The following is an 18,882-nucleotide window of genomic DNA, read 5'->3' as shown; positions in this document are numbered from 1 at the left end:
GCTGCTCTGATCTAGAGGTTTCAAAGGATGCCTAAAACCACTGTTTCTTCCTGCTTTAAAACTGTATGTTTTTTTAAATGATGAACCATCCTGTTTCTGAGAACTCCACACGTTCTAAAACTGATAACACAACACAGTCTATACAGTGTTCAGATATAGTGCTGACAAAATGCAGTAACAGCTGCTAGTCATATGGGTTTCCAATCAGTCCATAAAACATTATACAAGGTTGATTTACTGAGCTAGATTTCAACCTGGAGTTGTTTCATTAATGCACACAGAGAAGATTGAAACAGTTTGCAGGCTCTGAAGGGGCCCTACCCCATTCCGATCAAAATTAGTGAAAGCTGACAAGAATTGGATCATGATTGTTAACTGTAGAAATACCTACAATTTTTACTACACCATAGGACTGTTGGGAACTATTTATTATAAGTAATAGTAACTCAGGTTTTAGAGATGACGTCACCTAAAGCTACCACCTGGTGAGATTCTCAGTGTTTTCCTAAAATTAGGCAAAGGAATTCTCACTAAGGTAAGTAGTTGCTGTTCATTTCAGGGACTTTTTTAATGAACAATTCATACAGGTTCTTCTGCATGTGCAGCAATTTTTTCACCTGCTGGTTTAAAACTTCAAATATGCATAAAGAATATCCATTAAAACAGACTCCCCTGTACTATTACAATCCCTCAATTAGTGTCTGAATGGAAGACATTTGAAAAACAAGGGAAAATTACAACCCATATCTGTTTGTAATACTAATAATGACCTAGTCTAAACAAACAGGCAGATATTGGATCATTAACTCATCTCAGTAATTCTACATATCACAGGTATTATAGTTGCTCTGGAATTTTGAATGGTAATGATCCATGCAAATGTTCCTTTCACTTCTGAGCTGTGTAGGATCAGATGTAAAGTCTACTTCTCAGTTCTGAATCAAACCCCAACTCCCATAATTAAATAAATTCTAACTTGCCAACTTCTGCAAAATCATACCAGAACCACATGCACCCACACTGTCTTCTCCTAATACAGACCATTCTGCTTCATGCCCTGAACTTAGCGTTTACTTGGATCTAGGCAACCCTTTAATAGTTCAGAGTTTTCTTGGGAAATGTTTCATCAATATAAAATTTAAGGCCTTCAAAAAACTAGATAAGCAGCCATGAGCAAAAAGAGATTAAATTAATTGAAGCTGTAAATTTTTCTTTTCCTATGACTGATATTTGATATTATCATGTTCTGTATGCAAGAAATACTGAGCCCATAAAGAAACAAGCAGGTAAAAATAATATATATTACAATTTTGTATGCAGTGACTACTGTAGCATTGACTCTGAGCTTACTTCATTGACTTACATTACTTAAGAAAAGCAAAACCAGAGCCTATGAGGCAAAGCAAGTGCACAAATGTGAATGAGTAGAAAGTAGAGTCTGGATTTTTAACATGATGTGCAATTTCTAAATACACAGATGTATAAATCCATGATAAAAAGAACACATTATTAAAATCCTTCTTTTCTTTTTTTTTTTTAAATATACAAGTTATTTAGGTCAGGAAAAGTATCTGTCACTTAAACATTGCAACAGTTTTTCGTGAGTGCTGATTTTTTGACAGGTGTCCCAGCCAGGTTAGTTACTGACCTCGTATCATCTTGATTATCACTTCGTTTTCGTACTTCCCTGTAAAAACAAACAAACAAAAAAAATGCACTCAATTAATACATTTCTATTCATGTTCACTGTTCTGTTTCTCCCAGTATATCCTACAGAGCTTACCATCATCTATTGCATGGTTAAAACTATGGTTTTAAGTGCACAGAATCAGCATGTCTCATAAGTTTCCAATTTGGGAATCTATCAATATTTCTATACAGTTCACAGTTAGTGACAGAAATATAATAATTTCTGATATGTAATAACCCCACAATTCCAGAAACAGTTCCGTTTTCCCTTTTCTTTTGATCATTTTTCTTTAATTTGCTTGCTTCAGTATATTACCACAGAAACAGAATACATTCATAGCTGAAAGTATTTCATTAAATAACTGCAATTTCAAGTACAAATTTACCCTCAGAGGAAAAACACACATTGTTGGATGTTTTATTATAAATGCAGACTTAGAAGTTGTGTATGTAGGAGTGATTATTGAGCTGTATTCTCACTACAGGCCCCCTAGAATGTCAAAAGCAAACTCTACAATTTCTTGCCTTAAAAAATTTAAGTCCTCATAATATTAGTAGAATAAATTCATGAAGTTCCTCTCAGAACACAGTATCATTCAACATAAAAGTAATGAAATGTTCATTTAGAAATTTTTATTTCAAAATGAAATGCTTCTTTCAAAGAATACAAATTACTAAGACTTGGGTAAAGAAATTGCAGCCAACCATTCCAGACCAAGGTTCTGGGTAATATCTAGACCATTTCAGAATCAGTGAACCTTGTGAAGAAAAATACCAATTTTTCTTTTTTTTTTTTTTTTTTTTTTTTTTTTTTTGACATTCTGAAATGACAGGCTCCAACTGCCAAAACATTTTTTTTATCTTTGAAACAGTTAAAACAAAGTTATCACATTTAAACATTAGAGATAATTTTCCAACTGTGCTTAATGTTATATAAAATGTATGTATGTTCTCTAATGTCATAATCCACTGCTGCATCCATGGCCAGGTTCTTGGAAATGAGTCATTTAACAAATCAGCAATTCACTTCACATTGACACTGACAGACAAAGGAATGCCTATATTCTTGCTGCATCTGACAGATGCATTTTCCTGGAAATAAGGACTTGGAAGTCCCTTGTGAAGAAGAAATGATCCTCTCTAGAAAGCTAGTATTTTGTATTCAAGCCATGTTAATCAGTAGTATTTTGGTAACAAATAATCAAATACTGACCAAATGTGAAAAAGTTTGATTATTACTTTAGGCTGCTGCAAAAATCACATGAATATGTTTTGTAATTCTGGCCTTGAGCTCCACATATTAAACTGAAAAAACAGAGTCTGAGAATTCATTACATACTGCCAGCCTTTCAAAAATATATTGTAACCAAGAATGGTTTGTAAAGCTAATAGAATTGTAATGTTTGGCTCATACATTATCACAGAAATACTAGGTTGCTAAATGGATATAATCAGAATTTCTATATTTTAAATAATTTAGAGAAAGGGACATCAAAGAAAATATGTGGGATTAGAATGGTCAGTAATAAAACCGAATATATAGTAATATATGTGAAAGAATTAAGAATTAATTATACATAGAATTATACACATTTGAAATTAATTTAAGAAAGAATTAAGAAAGTAAATCCATGTATCATTGAAAAATTTAATTCATTCACCAAACAGGTTTTAAAATTGTGAGCTCCATAACTGAGCTCTAATTTAAATATTAATTATTGAGACAGCTTTGTAACATTTGCAGGCTAAAATGTTACTTGATTAAACTGAGAATAAATCCTGTCTTGCATTTATCTATAAAGACTTAACATGGTATTCTTTTTTAAATTTTGTTTGTTGAATTTGATGCTGGTACAATTTTAAATGCATATGTGTGTCTTTGTACATATATATTCACATATAATGTCCTTTTTACAAAACATACTCAGATGTGTTCATTCAAAAATAAAAACATGGCTACTTACCGAGCAAGATGAAGAACTGCTTCTACAATATTAGATCCGTCTTTAGCACTTGTTTCACAGAATAGTGCACTGTAAGTCTGTGAGTAAAAATAAAATGTTAAGCCAACTAATCTGAAATAGTTCCCATGTGAATATGTATATTCAATCACAAATGGTTTCCTCAATAACACAAAGAAAGATGACACACATTTAAATGAACATGATTTCTTCTGGTACTCTTTATTCTCCAATATAGTCACTTTAGTACTGTGAAAAAAACAGTAATTGCTTCTTAATTGTATCTTTTTTACATTCACTATATTCTGAATTAACAAACTGAATGAAAACCACATCGTAGGCTTAATGTCCAAACTCAATCTGCTTTTCCACAAGATTGCAAAATGGGAAGAGAGTTGCTAGGACAGGTTACTGAATCCAGCTTGTTACCTACTCAAACTACAGTATTTGGTATTCTAGGTTAACCAGAAATATCATTTCATAAGTAACAGATAAGATATCTGCCCTGGTATAATCAATCAATTGCACAAGCACTCAGCAACTCAAGACTCTAGATTCTACGTTCTTTTCCGCAAAACACAGGCTATGGGCATTCCTCATCCCCCATATAAATAAATGCAAAAAACTTGTCCAGACTTCTATTTATAGCAAGAGTTTCTTTTTTCTTTCTGCAGATGTGGCAGGAGTACAAGGTAGTCTCTTGAAGACGAAAATATTCCACTCAAAAGCTGGACAGACACAAGCCAGGTGAAAAGCCTCATACGCTCACTAGTGTGCTTCGTGTTTGCACTGGCAATTTCTCTTTGGCAGCAGAAAAACTCAGTCTCCTAGCCAACTCACTTTTTCACCATAAAGACTGAGAAGACTACCCCAGCCAATAACGAAGTTCAGCTTACTAGACACCGAGATGTGATTTAGCCCAGCAAACACCATCAAAGTAGGACAGTTTTTGTGAAAAGTATCCATGAATCCTATTTAATAGATTTGAACAAGTGACCAGAAAATTACTTTTGTTTACTAGTTTCTCACATGGTTTTCATATTAAAGTTCCTAAGACCATTTTATCCTAAACAGGTACACTTGGACCTTACCATAGCCAGCTTTTCTCCACACTTTATAGGCACACATTTTTGCCCTTGTTCTGTAACGGCTTGGCGGAGATCTGCTTTGTTTCCCACCATCATAATTGGAATATTCTCATGAGTTGCATCCTGTAAAGAGGATTTTATCTCCTTACTGCTAGAACACTCAGAATACAAAAAAGTAACTAGCACCAAAAATGACAAAAAATAACAAATTATTAAAGTCATGCTGCGACCTTTTCATGAGGTAGTTGATATTTAAGCAGCCAGCTTAAACATCAGCCTGCAAAGATATGCTTCCACTCCCATAAACCCTGTTTCCCTACAAGGAATTTCATGTGTCAAGTTAATCTATGGAAATGGCTACTGTGTCCAAATGCTATGTGACAGAATTACTATGAGAAAAGTGACCAAATCCTATACTATGATTAAAAAATGCTTTCAGAAGATGATTAAAGATACTGCTTATCACTTTCCATCCTATTAAATAAATGCGTCTGGTCTGAGAGAAAAACCCTTTTCATCAAATGCAAATTTGTATTCAAATAAACAAACAAGAAGTAATAGTAGGAAGAAATACTGAAAATTTCACTTGAATCATAGCTAATTTACAGAATCTAACATATTGGTTTAAAATGCAAAGACTCCAAGGAATACTCAAGCCATCCACAAGAGGGTATCTGAGATGGGGTCTCATGTTCATCTCATTTCAAAAGGAAGTGAATGGGAAGAATGTGATTACATGATACCCTTTTATACAAAAAAAAAAAAAAGTATCAGTTTTAACACTAACTGAATACATCAGGATATGTTTAGGACTTCCATGTAGCTTTTACTTCTATGAGAGACTGCAGTCTGGCTAATTCCAATATGCAGATACTCAAATTTTATAAATAATAATGTTTACAATGGAGTGAAACATAGTTTGTAAGCTGTATATACTCAAGGGTCTTACCTCGATCATATCCACCCATTCTCGCACATTAAGAAAGCTTTTTTCACACGTTACGTCATATAGCAGTAAGACACCATCTGCTCTTCTGAAGTATGATTTAGCAATACTTCGGAATCTTTCAGGAAAAAGATTTGCATATGGCCACATTATCAAAAAAGAAGTAAATTTAACATCATTATGAACACAGCATTACTTTATTGCACTACTGAATAAGATTCTCTCCACATTACAAGATGAGTTTTCTCACAGCTTCTTTCAAAAGTGGTTCTTGAAAACTACTGATTTGATCAATGAACAGATTAAACTGACTTCCAAGGTGTTGGATTAACCTCTTAAGCCCCAAAAGCTGTCCGTAAAGAAGCAACGGCTCTCAAGTAAGGAGGTCATAGGATTTTGAGGAAACTCTACACAATAATTTGAAGGACCTTGGATATACATTCAGCAATCTGTACAGTTTTGCCATAAGTCTTTTTAAAGTCTTTGGGAAGAAGTTTTCATACACTGCAAATGCAATGCAAATCAGGATCAGGACTTTAAAGGAAAGAAGAGGAGAAGAGGGTGAAGGGAAGGGAGTCTTTAACATAAAGCCTGCTCAGAAATACAGGTCTGCAAGGACAAAGAAAGCTAAAGACTAAAAACAGAAGAAACAATGTACATCTACTCCATCTTTTTGTATTGCAAGAGAGGGACATACGGATTTAATTAATGAATGCCGTGGTGAACCTCAATTATTTCTCTCTACAGAGAGAAAAGATTACCTCAGCCATCACCAAAGGTAACAAATAAACATTCCACCTGTCCTGGGGTCTCAGCAGAGTAAAATCACATCTGTTTATAAACATAAACATTGGCCATACCAACTTCCTATAGACCATATAATAGTTAGCAGAATTTTTTTCACCTAGATGAAAAAAGGCAAACGTCTTTTAGAAACAAACCAATTGAAATTATATAAGTGCAGAGAATCACTAACCTTTCCTGCCCAGCTGTGTCCCACAGTTGTAGCACTGTAGGTTCTCCATCAACAATTAGTCTTTTCATTTGAAAATCTACACCTGAAATGAATAATGTATATAGTCTAATAAAAAACATCATTAACCTTAAAAAAAAAAAAAACAAAAAAAGAAAAATTATGTGCCATATACAACAGTTATTTCAAGATTCATCTCATAATAGATTATGAGATTTCAGTCATTCACATAGCCTTGAACCACAATAATTGCCTGGACATATTTAATTTGTCTTTAGAAAAACATTTAAAGAAATATTTTACCCATACATTTTCCCAGAAGCATGTATACAAATCTGGCATTACGACCAGCAAGCAAGATCTCTCTCTGCTTTATTTTGCTTAACAATTTTATGGAAGAAGAGAAAGTGTTTTATAAAACAGACTTTATTTCAAATGCCAAGGAAGAAAAAGATAAATTAGAACAAAAATCCCGATTCAGAGGCAATAAAACAAATATATAACTATGATCTGATTGGAAGACAAAAATTCAGGCTTTGGAATCAGTAAGACAAGTTTGTTAGCTGACAGCTATAATAATATACACAACAAGTTAGTCAGAAATCCCTCCAGCTGCATTTAAACCAAAGCTTCAATAATACTTTGAAGAAATGGAGACAGAAAAATAGTATGAAAGACATCAAAGGATAGTATGAAATACTAAGCAAAGAGGAAAGATCTGAGAAGACAAGAAAGCAATGAAAAATGCGAACAGGATTGTACACACATTTTAAGTTCATTACACTGAAACTCCCTTTTCTGGTGCTTTGTATTGCTCAGGAAAAGGCTTTGTGATTTGCAAAGAGAAACTAAATTAGAGCAGTACCCTATTATCCACTCCAAACAGCAGTCAGGCACTTCTAAGCTTTAGTACTCAATTAGATCTCACAGCCTAAGAAACTGTGTGTGTATATTCAGGAAACCCTAGCAAGCAATCACAGAGAGTGATCTTTTCACCCACTTCTGCAGAACAGCAACGAAATTCACTTTAATATTTTAAGAACAACAACAACTATACCCAGGGTTGCACTGGTATTGCCTCGAAATTCATTCTTGCAAAGTCTCATAAGGAAACTGGATTTTCCCACTGCTGCGTCTCCAGCAAGAACAATCTTGTAAGCTTTCTCTGAACTGGGGTATTTCGGAGTACATTCAGTTGCATCTGACTGAAAATAAAAAGAACCCCTCCATTTCAACTCATATAAAAAATATTCTCTGTATCAAACACTGGGTATTTTCTTTTTTGCTAAAGAACTGGTTACCTGAGGGGTGACAGCAGATATGTATTTCCTTGTTGAAGCAATTGAGCTGCTTCGACTTACTGGTTGTGAGGTCTTCCAGTCTAATAGTGTACGGCTGTTATCAGGACTGTATGCTTCTTCATCCCTGATCTCTGGAACCTGAAAGTACAAGCTAGTGTGTTAGTTCTGGTGAGAAATGTATGCTTTTTTGGAAAGGCACAGCTAAAATTAATTAAAACATTTGTTTCAACAGTTTGGATCAAACAGAGATAAATGACCAAATAGAACTCTGCAGTTCTAGTCAAAATACTGCGATTATTCTGTTCTTATTCACATTTGCTGTTTACTATAGCCTACATTTGGTCCTTAAATGTGTTTGCTGTTTGGCATACATGTTTTCAGTACAGTTTCCATATAGAGCGAATTAATTTCCAAATAGAAAATATCAGCTTAAAAAATAATTACAATAAACTTTATTTCAAAGCTTATTTTACAAAAATTAAGAATTTCCCTGCAAGACGTTAGTCTATACTATTACTACTCAAGCTAAATTAACTATAGCACAGCTGTAATCAGCACTATTCATAGCATTTTCAACTGCTAACAGAGACTAAATGTCTCTACTAAACGCACAGTAAAGGAACTGCTCTAGAAAAAATCCCATGTTCTACTGTGCTTGACACTAGTCTTGCTGTGCAGTGTTCCAGGCCAGGTTGGATGGGGCTTTGAGCAACCTGCTCTAGTGGAAGGTGTCCCTGCCCATGGCAGAAGGGGTGGAACTAGATGATCTTTAAGGTCCATTTCAACCCAAACCATTCTATGATTCTATGATCAGTAAAGCTCTCCATTTTACTAACAACAAAATGGAAACAATAACACCTTCCTACATTTCTAAATTCTCTAGGACTTACTGTGTAAGTCAATGTATGCACTAACAGTATTCTTTTTCTCATATATGTGATTTTTTCATTCACTGTCACAGCATAGTAAGAGAAAGTGAACAGAAACCTATTTTACTTCTATAGTATCTGCTTTTTAATCATTAAAAAATGGGCTCCTGTCCACATGCTGTTTAACAACCTTCAAAAACCACATCTACTTCAAAAAATGAAATTATTACCTGAAAAACATATTAAAAATGTCACAACAAACATTTTATATCAAAGAGCAGTAAGAGTTTATGCAGTCTCCAAATAATTGTCACTAATCTTATTTAAACACATATAACCCAAATACTTAGTTTTAACTGGCCAACGGGCAAAGATCTATTTCATTTTAAAAACCAGGAAACTAATTTTGTCTCCAGCCAAGGTCTTTCTCAGAGAAGGAGTAAGTCTGGCACTCACATCTGTATCAGAAGCATCACCACCAAAGCTTTCTTGCATACACTGTGACCTTTGAAAAATCCTTTGATGTCTGTATTCCACTTCTGAATCATACTCATTTGAATCTCTCAGGGTAGACAAACCACTGTCAAAACAGCTCTCAGGTAAGCTGTCAACTTCATAGTTTATCCTTTGCATAGGATCACAAAGGGCTAAAGAATCATAATCTTCATCCACACAAGAAGAATGAGATGATCTAAAAATATTGGGAGGGGGGGAAGAAAAAAAAATTATTCCACAATTATTTTTCCCAACGGAATTGGAGCCATTCTGGAACAGTCAATACTTAGAAATGGTAACTATACAGTTTCAGATGTATGTCAATGCCTATTTTGCCTTTCTAAATAATTTCTTTTTCAATCATATCTCTTAGGATGCTCAGATTAAACTATAGGAACAATGTTATTGATGATGACTTCCCAAGTCTCAGTAAGAATGTCTACTTATTCATACACAGAAAAAATAATTGTTTACAAAAGATTCAGAAAATTATGTACTATGAACACATCAAAGGCAGAAGATGATACCTGATGCTTTAGCTAATTTTGGCCTATTCTAAGACACAGAAAATGACCTTGAAATACTGTATCTAACTGAAATGAATGCATTTGCTCACAGATACACACAGGCCAATAAGTAACAGCTATAAATAGAGAAAAGGGGGTAACCAGGTTCAGGAGATCAGTAATGGTGGAAGAAGTCACTGAAACATGTTTTCTTACAGTTTGGTAGGCTACACTAAACTTAAGTTTTTACATTTCTTTCACCTTTCCTTCAAAACCCTTTTTTTTATTTCATTCTGGATGCTATAATATATAAAAATATTTAAACTGATGCAGCAAAGACAGTATGGCTTACAGAAAAAAATTAGTTTTTATTTGTGTAAATGAAACTACAGAAAAGAAAGATTAATAGAGTGAATCTTAAAAGAATCAAAAAGTTTACTATGGCTACAGGCATCATCCTGCTCCTGCAGCAAGACCGGGACAGGCACAAATTAAAGTGAGATAGAAAAGGTCTCCAAGTCAGTCACAGTGGAGAAGAGAGAACCAGTTTGGCTCTGTCCTAGTGGGTATGGATGTGAAACACTAAACTGCTAGAATAGACAAGGTCAGCATCAATCCTTGTAAAGACAGTTTGCTGCCAGAGGGGCTGATCTGATGTTAGGAGACAAAGTACTGAAAACGAACAGGTTTGGGGACATTCATATCTCTTTCTGTCTTTTAACACTACCAAGTCACACCTGTTAAGAGTTAAGTTTTATTCCTACCACATAAACTTTCATCTAAAGTAGCTTGCACTTCTTGCTTTTGTGGGAATGCGAGGATTGCACCATATGGCAGTTACTAATAAATATTCACACAGAAAGACATCGCTAAGCCTCCAGAGAGGTTTTAGTTACCCCTTCAGAAAATTACTCAATGTAATATGCGGCTTAGTAGTGGATGCCTCTCAAAATTTGCAGAGGGTCTAACAGAGGGGAATTGGTTTTTTGTCTGCATTCAGCAGAGGGAATCAGTCTGTGACAAGCAAAATTTTACAGCCAGCAAACACATCTCACATAGAGACAGCAGAATAAGAGTAACACTATAGAATGGATTGAGATATTATTAGCGTGAAGAAGCAGCCAACTTAATCCCTACCAAAGATATTAATCTCTCTGGCAAAATATAAAACACAGACTACCAAGAACTCTAACAGAGATCACTCTAGTGTATGAAGTACCACAGAAAGAAAAAATACGAAAAATCTATCAATTGAATAAGGACACACATTTTTGCTGGCAGTTCCAGCCTTTTTAAAAAAAAAAAAAAGAAAAGTGAAAACATAGCATCATCTCTAGCACTGGAGGTTGGATCCAATGTTCAGTGACTTCAGTGAAATTCTCTGCAATGATCTAAGGAAGCTCTGAGCAATGACCTGCATCCAGTAAGTACGAAACCAAAGTAGCTCTGACCATTTGATATTTGCACTTAGATAACTTACTGTTCTCAGTGGCTCTTAGCCAATTAATATCCAAGGGCATTCACTACTCTTGCACGTCAGTGTGAGATGAGGATGTTCATTCTTTTGAAGAATTAGGACCACATACTTTTGTAATAATTATTACATGAGAAAACCAGACATACAGGCTGAAGATAAAAAGGAAAATGTTTTATTTCCTAAGTGCTGAGTAAGCTAGCTAACAGAGGCCCTCAGAAGATTTTTACAGTTTCTTGGGGGCAAAGAGAAGAGATTGAGAATCAAACTAGAATCAAAACAGTCCAAGGCAAAACAAGAGGCTGTCTGAACTTTCCATAAGTTCATGAATTGCACCAAAAAGAGTTTCCCTGAGCTTTCCAAAGTCATTGAAAATATTCCTATTGACTTCAGTATACTTTGGATCATATGCTATGGTCACACATTCCTTCTGAATGAGACAGAGCTATTTGCTCTGTTATTTGACAATATTTGCTCTACTAAGACAAGTATGAAGCCCTAGTCTTTTTAAACTTAATAAAAGCAAACCTGGCTTACCTCTCATATCGTGGGTTTAGAGGAGACTGTCCACCATTAAATTTAGGGCTGCTTCTAGAAATGGTACTTCCTGGTGAAGTGTTTGCTAACCGCTGCAACAGATACATAACAAATGCATAATAAGTTTGATGAACACAGTGTAAGCATCTAGATTTGTAATGAAAAAAGTGTGCATCATCAAAATTACTGCTGTATATTTTCATATATATTCAACTACTTATTTTTAATTAAACCTCATGCTTTATATAGGACTGAATGTCAAAAGGCCCGTTACACATAGCGTTTAGGCTCCACTGTTGCCTTAATACTGAACCTGCTTAGTCACACTCTATCGAAAGAGACAACAGAAATTCCAAGAGGATGATTTCATTGACTACACCTGAAGACTGAAATGCTAAACTCTGAAAAGTAATATTTAGAAAAATGGCATGTTGACTACTAAAGTTAAAAGGGAAATGTCACTGTCTGAGCGTTTCGGTAGAGATGCCTCCTGCTTCTTGAGTGAGATAGTGGAGAGAGGGAGAGATCTCAGCTGATAGCACATGACAGAATATTTTGTAAGTTCTGCTGTCCCTTTACACATTTATTCACTGGGAACAGTTTCCTCTGCCTTCTCTGTAAGCTGCCTCTCTTACGTTTCAGGGCACGGTTGAAGGAAATGTTACCACCTGTTGCATCTGCAGTGAATCGTTGGTAGCCTGTATCAGCAAAAGGCACTCGTGTTCATTGGTCTGGTACGCTGGAAACAGGCAATGACCCCTATTTTCCTGCTTCCTGACCAGTATTGTCTCTATGAGCCCTTTATTCTGGCCCCATCCTTCTAAAAAGTTAGTTCTTTCCTGGTGATGTAAGGCCTTGCCCAGTCATTAGTTTTGGAGTTTAATAGGTTTCCCAATATTGCAAAACGGCAGCATAGAATAAATTTGTTGTAACTTTCAAGTCTTCCTTTCTCTGGTTTGGAGGATGGCACATTGCATCTGTTACAACACATCCCTGTACAGTTGTGATACCCCAGAAGGGTCTGACTGAGATCCCTTTTATCAACAGTCACTGCTACTCATTTTCACAGTGACTTGCCTGGACAAAAGTTCAAATTCAGTTAAGCCCCTGCTACTAAAAGAAAGCAGTTTTCTGAAAAAGTGTTTTCAGTGGTAGGGCACTCCCATATATGCAATACAAATATATTCCCTTTAGTGCAAAAGAAACTGCTGATTTATTCACCTCATCAGATACATTTAGCCGTAGCTTATTAAAAAAATCACTACTTTCCAAAGCACCTCAGAAAGTAGTTGTGGTCTAACAGAACTCCATTATTTCACAAAACATAAGTAAAATCTGACAAAATTCAGCTACACAAGTATATTCCCAGAATAAGTCCACTGAATAAAACTCAATTTTCTAAGTACCCACTGAAGTACAAACAAATTTGCATTTCCTGTGTTAATTCTTAAACCTTCTAATACAACATAACAAAATTATAAATACATACCAATGATCTGTTGTACTTGCTGAAACTGTTTTCAAGAGCAGTTCTTAAACCATCATTGCTGTCATGTAGCTTTCTGTTAGCTGACCTAACAACGAAACATAGTTTAACTTGCAGAGTAAAGAAAACATTAAAAACTATGTAACTTACCACAACGAAGAATTGAAAAAATACACTTTTTTTTGTCTTTAGATAAACACTAAAGAGTAATGTGGAACTAGAAACTGTGCTGTTGTATACTCAAATGATTGTACATGAAAAAAGCACTGTGAAGTTTAGCCTCCTGTAGCAGCCTAGGAAACCCTGTTTCACTTCTGTAGCATTGTCTGTGGTCAGCTGAGGGTAAAAAAGACACTGTAGGAATGGCCGCTAAAAAACAGCTATGGGGTAGTAAACTGGTACAGCCATTTCTGAAATACAAAGTGACTGACTACCCTTTAAGTATTGTTGAGATGACTCTAAGGATAGATGCGACTCAGATACTTGAAAGAAAGAATATGTTTAGGATAAGGAAATTAACAAAAGATATAAGAAAAATATTCATTGTGATCCTCCTTGAAAGCAGAAATCTGTACACACCCTGTATAATACTCCACACACTTAGTACTTTCCAGATAACGATAAGACACGGAGTTACTGGATAAGTGAAGTCAATAAAAAAAGGAGCCAAGTAATATTTTTCATAATAGCATGGATAGACTCAAATCTGGTTCAGCTTATCATAAAGAAAGTCAGTGAGGTTAAGAAAAGAAAGATAAAACAATGAAGAGTTAGTGGCTCAGTTACACAGTAGAGTTAGTAGCACAGTACCTTCTATGAGAGTTGAGCACAGTATCTTCTATGAGAATTGAGGCCATTTCAGTATTTTTACTTGGTATTTTTTCCCAAATGTCACCCCAGTCTTTTGCATACAAAAACATTTACCCCCAAATATGACAGGACAAAGTTTAATAAAAACCTAAACTACTAAGTACTTACTGAAGTATTTCAATTTGTCTTTCCAGGTTATCTCTGTCTTCAGTATACTCTCGGATCATTTCTAGGTCTCTGCAAAAAAAACCCCAATAAGTTATACTCTACAGGATATCCTTTTTTATTTTTATAATATTGCTTTTGGCAGAGGACAAAACTCAACAGTCAAGATTTGTAAGAGGCAATAAATATATAGTGCTGAAAAGATAGCATTTCAAAATATTTCTGAATACAGTTTTTCTATGTTTACGTTTCTGCTGAAATATGTTAAAAGCAGTTTTATGCAAAGTAAAATCACTTGGTAACTTGATTGATTTCTGTCATTATATCTCAACAAAGACTGTGAATGAAAAATAAAAGATCTACAAAATAACCATATGGACTAACTCCTTTCCCCCTGAAATATCATTTGTGTTATCTGAAGATAATCACATAATGAAACTGTCATTTATGCTCCTTTAAATGAATGTCAAGAAGCAGCTTTCATTCACTTTAGAAAAAAACTGGGTGAAACTGTTTGGGAGGCTTCCAAAACTATTCTCCCTAATATTCATACAGATATTCACCTGAGTGCAAGTCATGAAGGAAAAAAACTGCCTGATGCTATAACTTCTCCTCCGAACTAAAGTCCTAGTAAAATCAATAGGTTTCCTTGCAAGATTATGAGAGTTCTCATCATATCCAGAACTTGCTTTTTCAGAAACCTGACAAGAGAAGTGAACAGTAGCCATGGCATACTTTGCATGGTGTCAAATGTGTACCTGTCATTTATGGCAGATTTAGAAAATAACAGTTACCAACCGCATACATAACAACTACATCAGACAACAGATTTTTTTCTACGTGATAATTTTTTCACCAGGGAAGTACCTTACCTCTCAGTGTTCAGAGTCTGATCTGCATACTCGCTTTTCAAGCTATCTAATTCACTCTGTAGAAAAGCTATATTTGTCTGTGCTTCTAAAAGATCTTTCTTAAGTTTCTGATTTTCCTTAAAAGAAGGAAGATATTAGATGTTAGCTGTCATAGTCACCTGCATAAAATGCTGACATATTATAATAGTAAAATAAACCCCATCAAAATTAAATAAAAATGAAACACTAGAAAATCTGAGCACAGAGGGGGAAAGAAAATTAAAGAACTCTAAATCAACAGAGAAGTCAGGAAATCAACATGCAAGAATTACTGAATTTTTATTTTTCCATTGCAGTTACACAAAAAGGGGACTATATCTTCTCAAGCCATTTCTAAATGTTATACCTAGAATGTGTATGCATTTATACCAAACCGTTTTTTTCTCGCCAAGTTACAGATGCTCATATACTTACCAACTTCAAAAGTTTATTTCATAGCTTACTAGTACTGAATGTAAAAAAGAAAAAAGTCTGCATTGTAGAGGCTAAAACTGAGGCTAAATTAATATGTTAACAATAATAATCTCTTACCAGCAACATATCATGTATTCTTTTTCTCAGTTCAACCACATCTTCCCTGTGATTTATATTTTTGGATTGCTCCTCCAGCTAGAAGGATAAAAATTGCACAATTAATGTATGTTATTGATTGTTCTGATTCAAAGTACATAAAAAGTAATGGAAATCATATTAAATTATCCTTAAAGTGTTTTACAGCTATTAAATTTTTTAAAATCCAGAGTTTTCCCAACTGTGCGAGTAGACAGCATTACTCCAAAAATCACTGGCTTTCTATACAATTTTTTTAATCAATACTTAAAAAATATTTTATGACCATTTTGCATTCTGTAGGTGTTGAACATGCATAACTAGTGACACAGAAGCCAGATATTGAGAAGATATAAACAGGTATCTCCCCACTAAAGTAAAAAAAAATTATATACTACCTCATCTGTGTAGTATTTGTACTACAAGCTTTCAAGCTCTCATGTTTCTTCTGAGAAATACCCTTTTCTATCAATGCACTTTTAAGTGCAATTCAATATGAAGAAACAAAAATATATCCTCATTGGTCACTATAATTCTGGCAAAACTTATAGCAAAATCAAACCTAAATTCCAAAAGAACCTAAATCAATATTCATACCAGAGATTTCAGTTTACCTTATACTTAGGTATTAAATTAAAAGATCAGGTTGGAGTTAGGCTCAGATTAGTACTAACTAGTTCCACTAGTAATATCAGTTTAAAATTACAGCTTAAACCCACCTCTACCATTAACATTTGAGAGAAACGCACTAGCTGCTAAAAGCACTATATTATTTTAAGTTACTATATTTGAGTTGCCAATTTCATCTAAATCTATAAATTACAAATACTTAGAGGCAATACATTAGACTATTTCTATTGTATCAAATATAAGACTAGGTAACTGTACTGTTAACATCTTCACAGACCTAGAAAATTACTCAGCCACAGAATTTGCCAAGCAGTTGCTCCTTTTCCTACGTGTTTCAGTAAATTACACAGAATGACTACAATAGCTCAGGATGACAACACAACCTATAAAATTATTTGCAGTTGCCATTTACTAATACACATTAAATTAAAAAGCTGACGTTACGATTATTTATCTTAGGGAAGGCACTTCATAGGGTCAGCATCTCTTAAAACATTTTAAAAACTCTCGCCATGACTTCAACTCACCTTTTTAAGTTTTTTTATCGTCACCTGAAGATCCCCAACTTCAGTATCATACTGGCGCTTCAGCTCATTTAGTGCTTCTTCAGCTTTTCGCTTCTCCTGCAATATTTTTAATTTTATTAAGAGTTGAGGCAGGTTTCAACTGTTTATTAAAAAAAATGCATTCATCAGTTTGGAAACCACACACTTTCCCCTTTGCTTAATGTGTGTAATTTTGTCTTTCCATCATGTCAACCTGGCCCTTCCTCAAGATCCACAGATTCTGATTCTGTAAATGCGGTCCATTTATAAAATATTCATAGAAATAAAATGGTAAGGTGCAGGCAAAGATATGCATCAATTCAGTGTTTGTTATTCATGTCATAGGTACTTAACATTCTCGGTGTCTTAAAAAAAATTGGAAGACAAAATTGGAAGTTCAAATTTTATTTGTACATAAATTTAGGTGTTTCAAATATACATGTATACATAAACACCCGCACACAAAAGAGGGCATTACATCCTTTTTTTCAAACCAGCCTTCTATGGCTCAGCATACAATGTGCTAGTAATAGTATCACTGTGCCACCATCAGTTACTTATTTAGGTTTGCATTTCTTTTAAATTTTTTCACTTCCAACTGTTGGAACACTACAGGCCTATGTTCAGTAAAAGGCACGCTTATGACAGCACCTTTAGTTTCATTTGGTACTTCGTCTGAATATCAAACTAAGTACACTATTCTGTGTTTAATTTTAATCAAAACAGATTTTGAAAGGAAGTTCATCAATGAGTTCTCAACAATGAGAAGAATGGTATGTTCTGCATGTTATAGATGAGTATGTGTTTAACTCACTCCAGTCACTCCCCAGGGACTTCAATGAACAGTTTCGCAACACAAGAAACCAGAATGCAGCAGTGATAGGGGGTGCCAATGAAACAGGTTGAGTTTTCACATGGAAAGGACAGACATGGACTTTGCTCAGAATTCAGTGCTTTCCTGTCGGCGATGCTGACATCCGTGTGTTAAGTGATAATCCGTGTGTTAAAACGATAATCAAAGTAATCGGCTCAAGCTGGACTCTCTAACTGCTGGTATTGTTTGGCAACTATTTGCTTCCCCTGAAGAAACAGGATAGGCTCAACCTGCAGATACTATCATGCAGAGGCAGGTGTCACAGCCGCATGAGTGAGATCACTCTGACGAACAATAGCCTTGAGTACAGGCATTAAGATTAATGGCTTAGTACAATCCCACAAAGTAAATATCTTGCATTTACTCTCAGGGCGTCTTAGTAGGTGGAGTATGTGGAACTACGAGCGAAAGGGAACATTCAGGAGTGAAAATGAAAAGAGCGCTCCGAGATACAAGTTACAGCCCAACTTTCATATCTATAGCTACGTGTGAAAGGGTGAAATCGCAATCCATGCAACTCGGTGACAATTTGAGGACTTTTTAGAATGAGAAACACAGACTAGATGTGGATAATACATAGCAGATGTGTTTTTACATAATGCTAGTAGGTAGCTGTGGAGGTTGTTCTCAGAGTGAGGGAACACACACATCTGTCATCTTTTTACAGTAGTTAAAAAGTCTTGAGGGCTTTTTTACCACTTTTTGCAGAACAAAAATTTTCCTTTGCAAATGTATTTGTTTTCTAAAAGTAAATTATTAGTCTCTCTGGAAATAGAAAGTTTACCTCTCCTGAGAGTTGCATTGTCGTTAGTTTAACACATTATGATACGCTTTTTTTACTGGAGTGATACCTTTAACATTTTTATGTCATTGTATTTTGTTTCTAGGAAAACAACTGACTTTTATGGTTTGGTAGGAGTATTGCCTCTTATATAGAAAAAGATGCTGTTTGAAGTACATCTATCAGAACACTGTTTACCTTCACAGATCAATTACCATGAACTATTTAAAATCAGAAAGTTGGCTGACTGCACTTTGCTCTTCTGATTCTGCAAATGCTTTGATGAAAGAAC

General features: G+C 34.9%; 1 protein-coding gene across 1 annotated transcript in view; it reads right to left on the bottom strand.

The window, feature by feature from the left end:
• Window positions 1-1,370: 1,370 nt before the first annotated feature.
• The window catches only part of RASEF (RAS and EF-hand domain containing), a 31,698-nt gene continuing 14,186 nt past the window's right edge, over window positions 1,371-18,882 (bottom strand). Inside the window, exons 4-17 of the mRNA XM_049795039.1 lie at window positions 16,918-17,013; window positions 15,743-15,820; window positions 15,173-15,288; window positions 14,304-14,372; window positions 13,329-13,413; window positions 11,840-11,931; window positions 9,284-9,518; window positions 7,959-8,096; window positions 7,715-7,862; window positions 6,661-6,742; window positions 5,688-5,802; window positions 4,742-4,861; window positions 3,654-3,730; window positions 1,371-1,687 (exon numbers count right to left, since the gene is read on the bottom strand). Of these exons, the coding sequence (XP_049650996.1) occupies window positions 1,579-1,687; window positions 3,654-3,730; window positions 4,742-4,861; window positions 5,688-5,802; window positions 6,661-6,742; window positions 7,715-7,862; window positions 7,959-8,096; window positions 9,284-9,518; window positions 11,840-11,931; window positions 13,329-13,413; window positions 14,304-14,372; window positions 15,173-15,288; window positions 15,743-15,820; window positions 16,918-17,013 (1,560 nt within the window). The 3' untranslated portion in view covers window positions 1,371-1,578. The remainder of the gene's footprint in view (window positions 1,688-3,653; window positions 3,731-4,741; window positions 4,862-5,687; window positions 5,803-6,660; window positions 6,743-7,714; window positions 7,863-7,958; window positions 8,097-9,283; window positions 9,519-11,839; window positions 11,932-13,328; window positions 13,414-14,303; window positions 14,373-15,172; window positions 15,289-15,742; window positions 15,821-16,917; window positions 17,014-18,882) is intronic.

This window comes from Accipiter gentilis, chromosome Z (assembly GCF_929443795.1).
Source record: "Accipiter gentilis chromosome Z, bAccGen1.1, whole genome shotgun sequence".
In the NCBI taxonomy this organism is placed as follows: Eukaryota; Metazoa; Chordata; class Aves; order Accipitriformes; family Accipitridae; genus Astur; species Astur gentilis.
The sequence above is the reverse complement of the archived record's forward strand: the minus strand, read 5'-3'. Positions and strand labels throughout refer to the sequence as shown.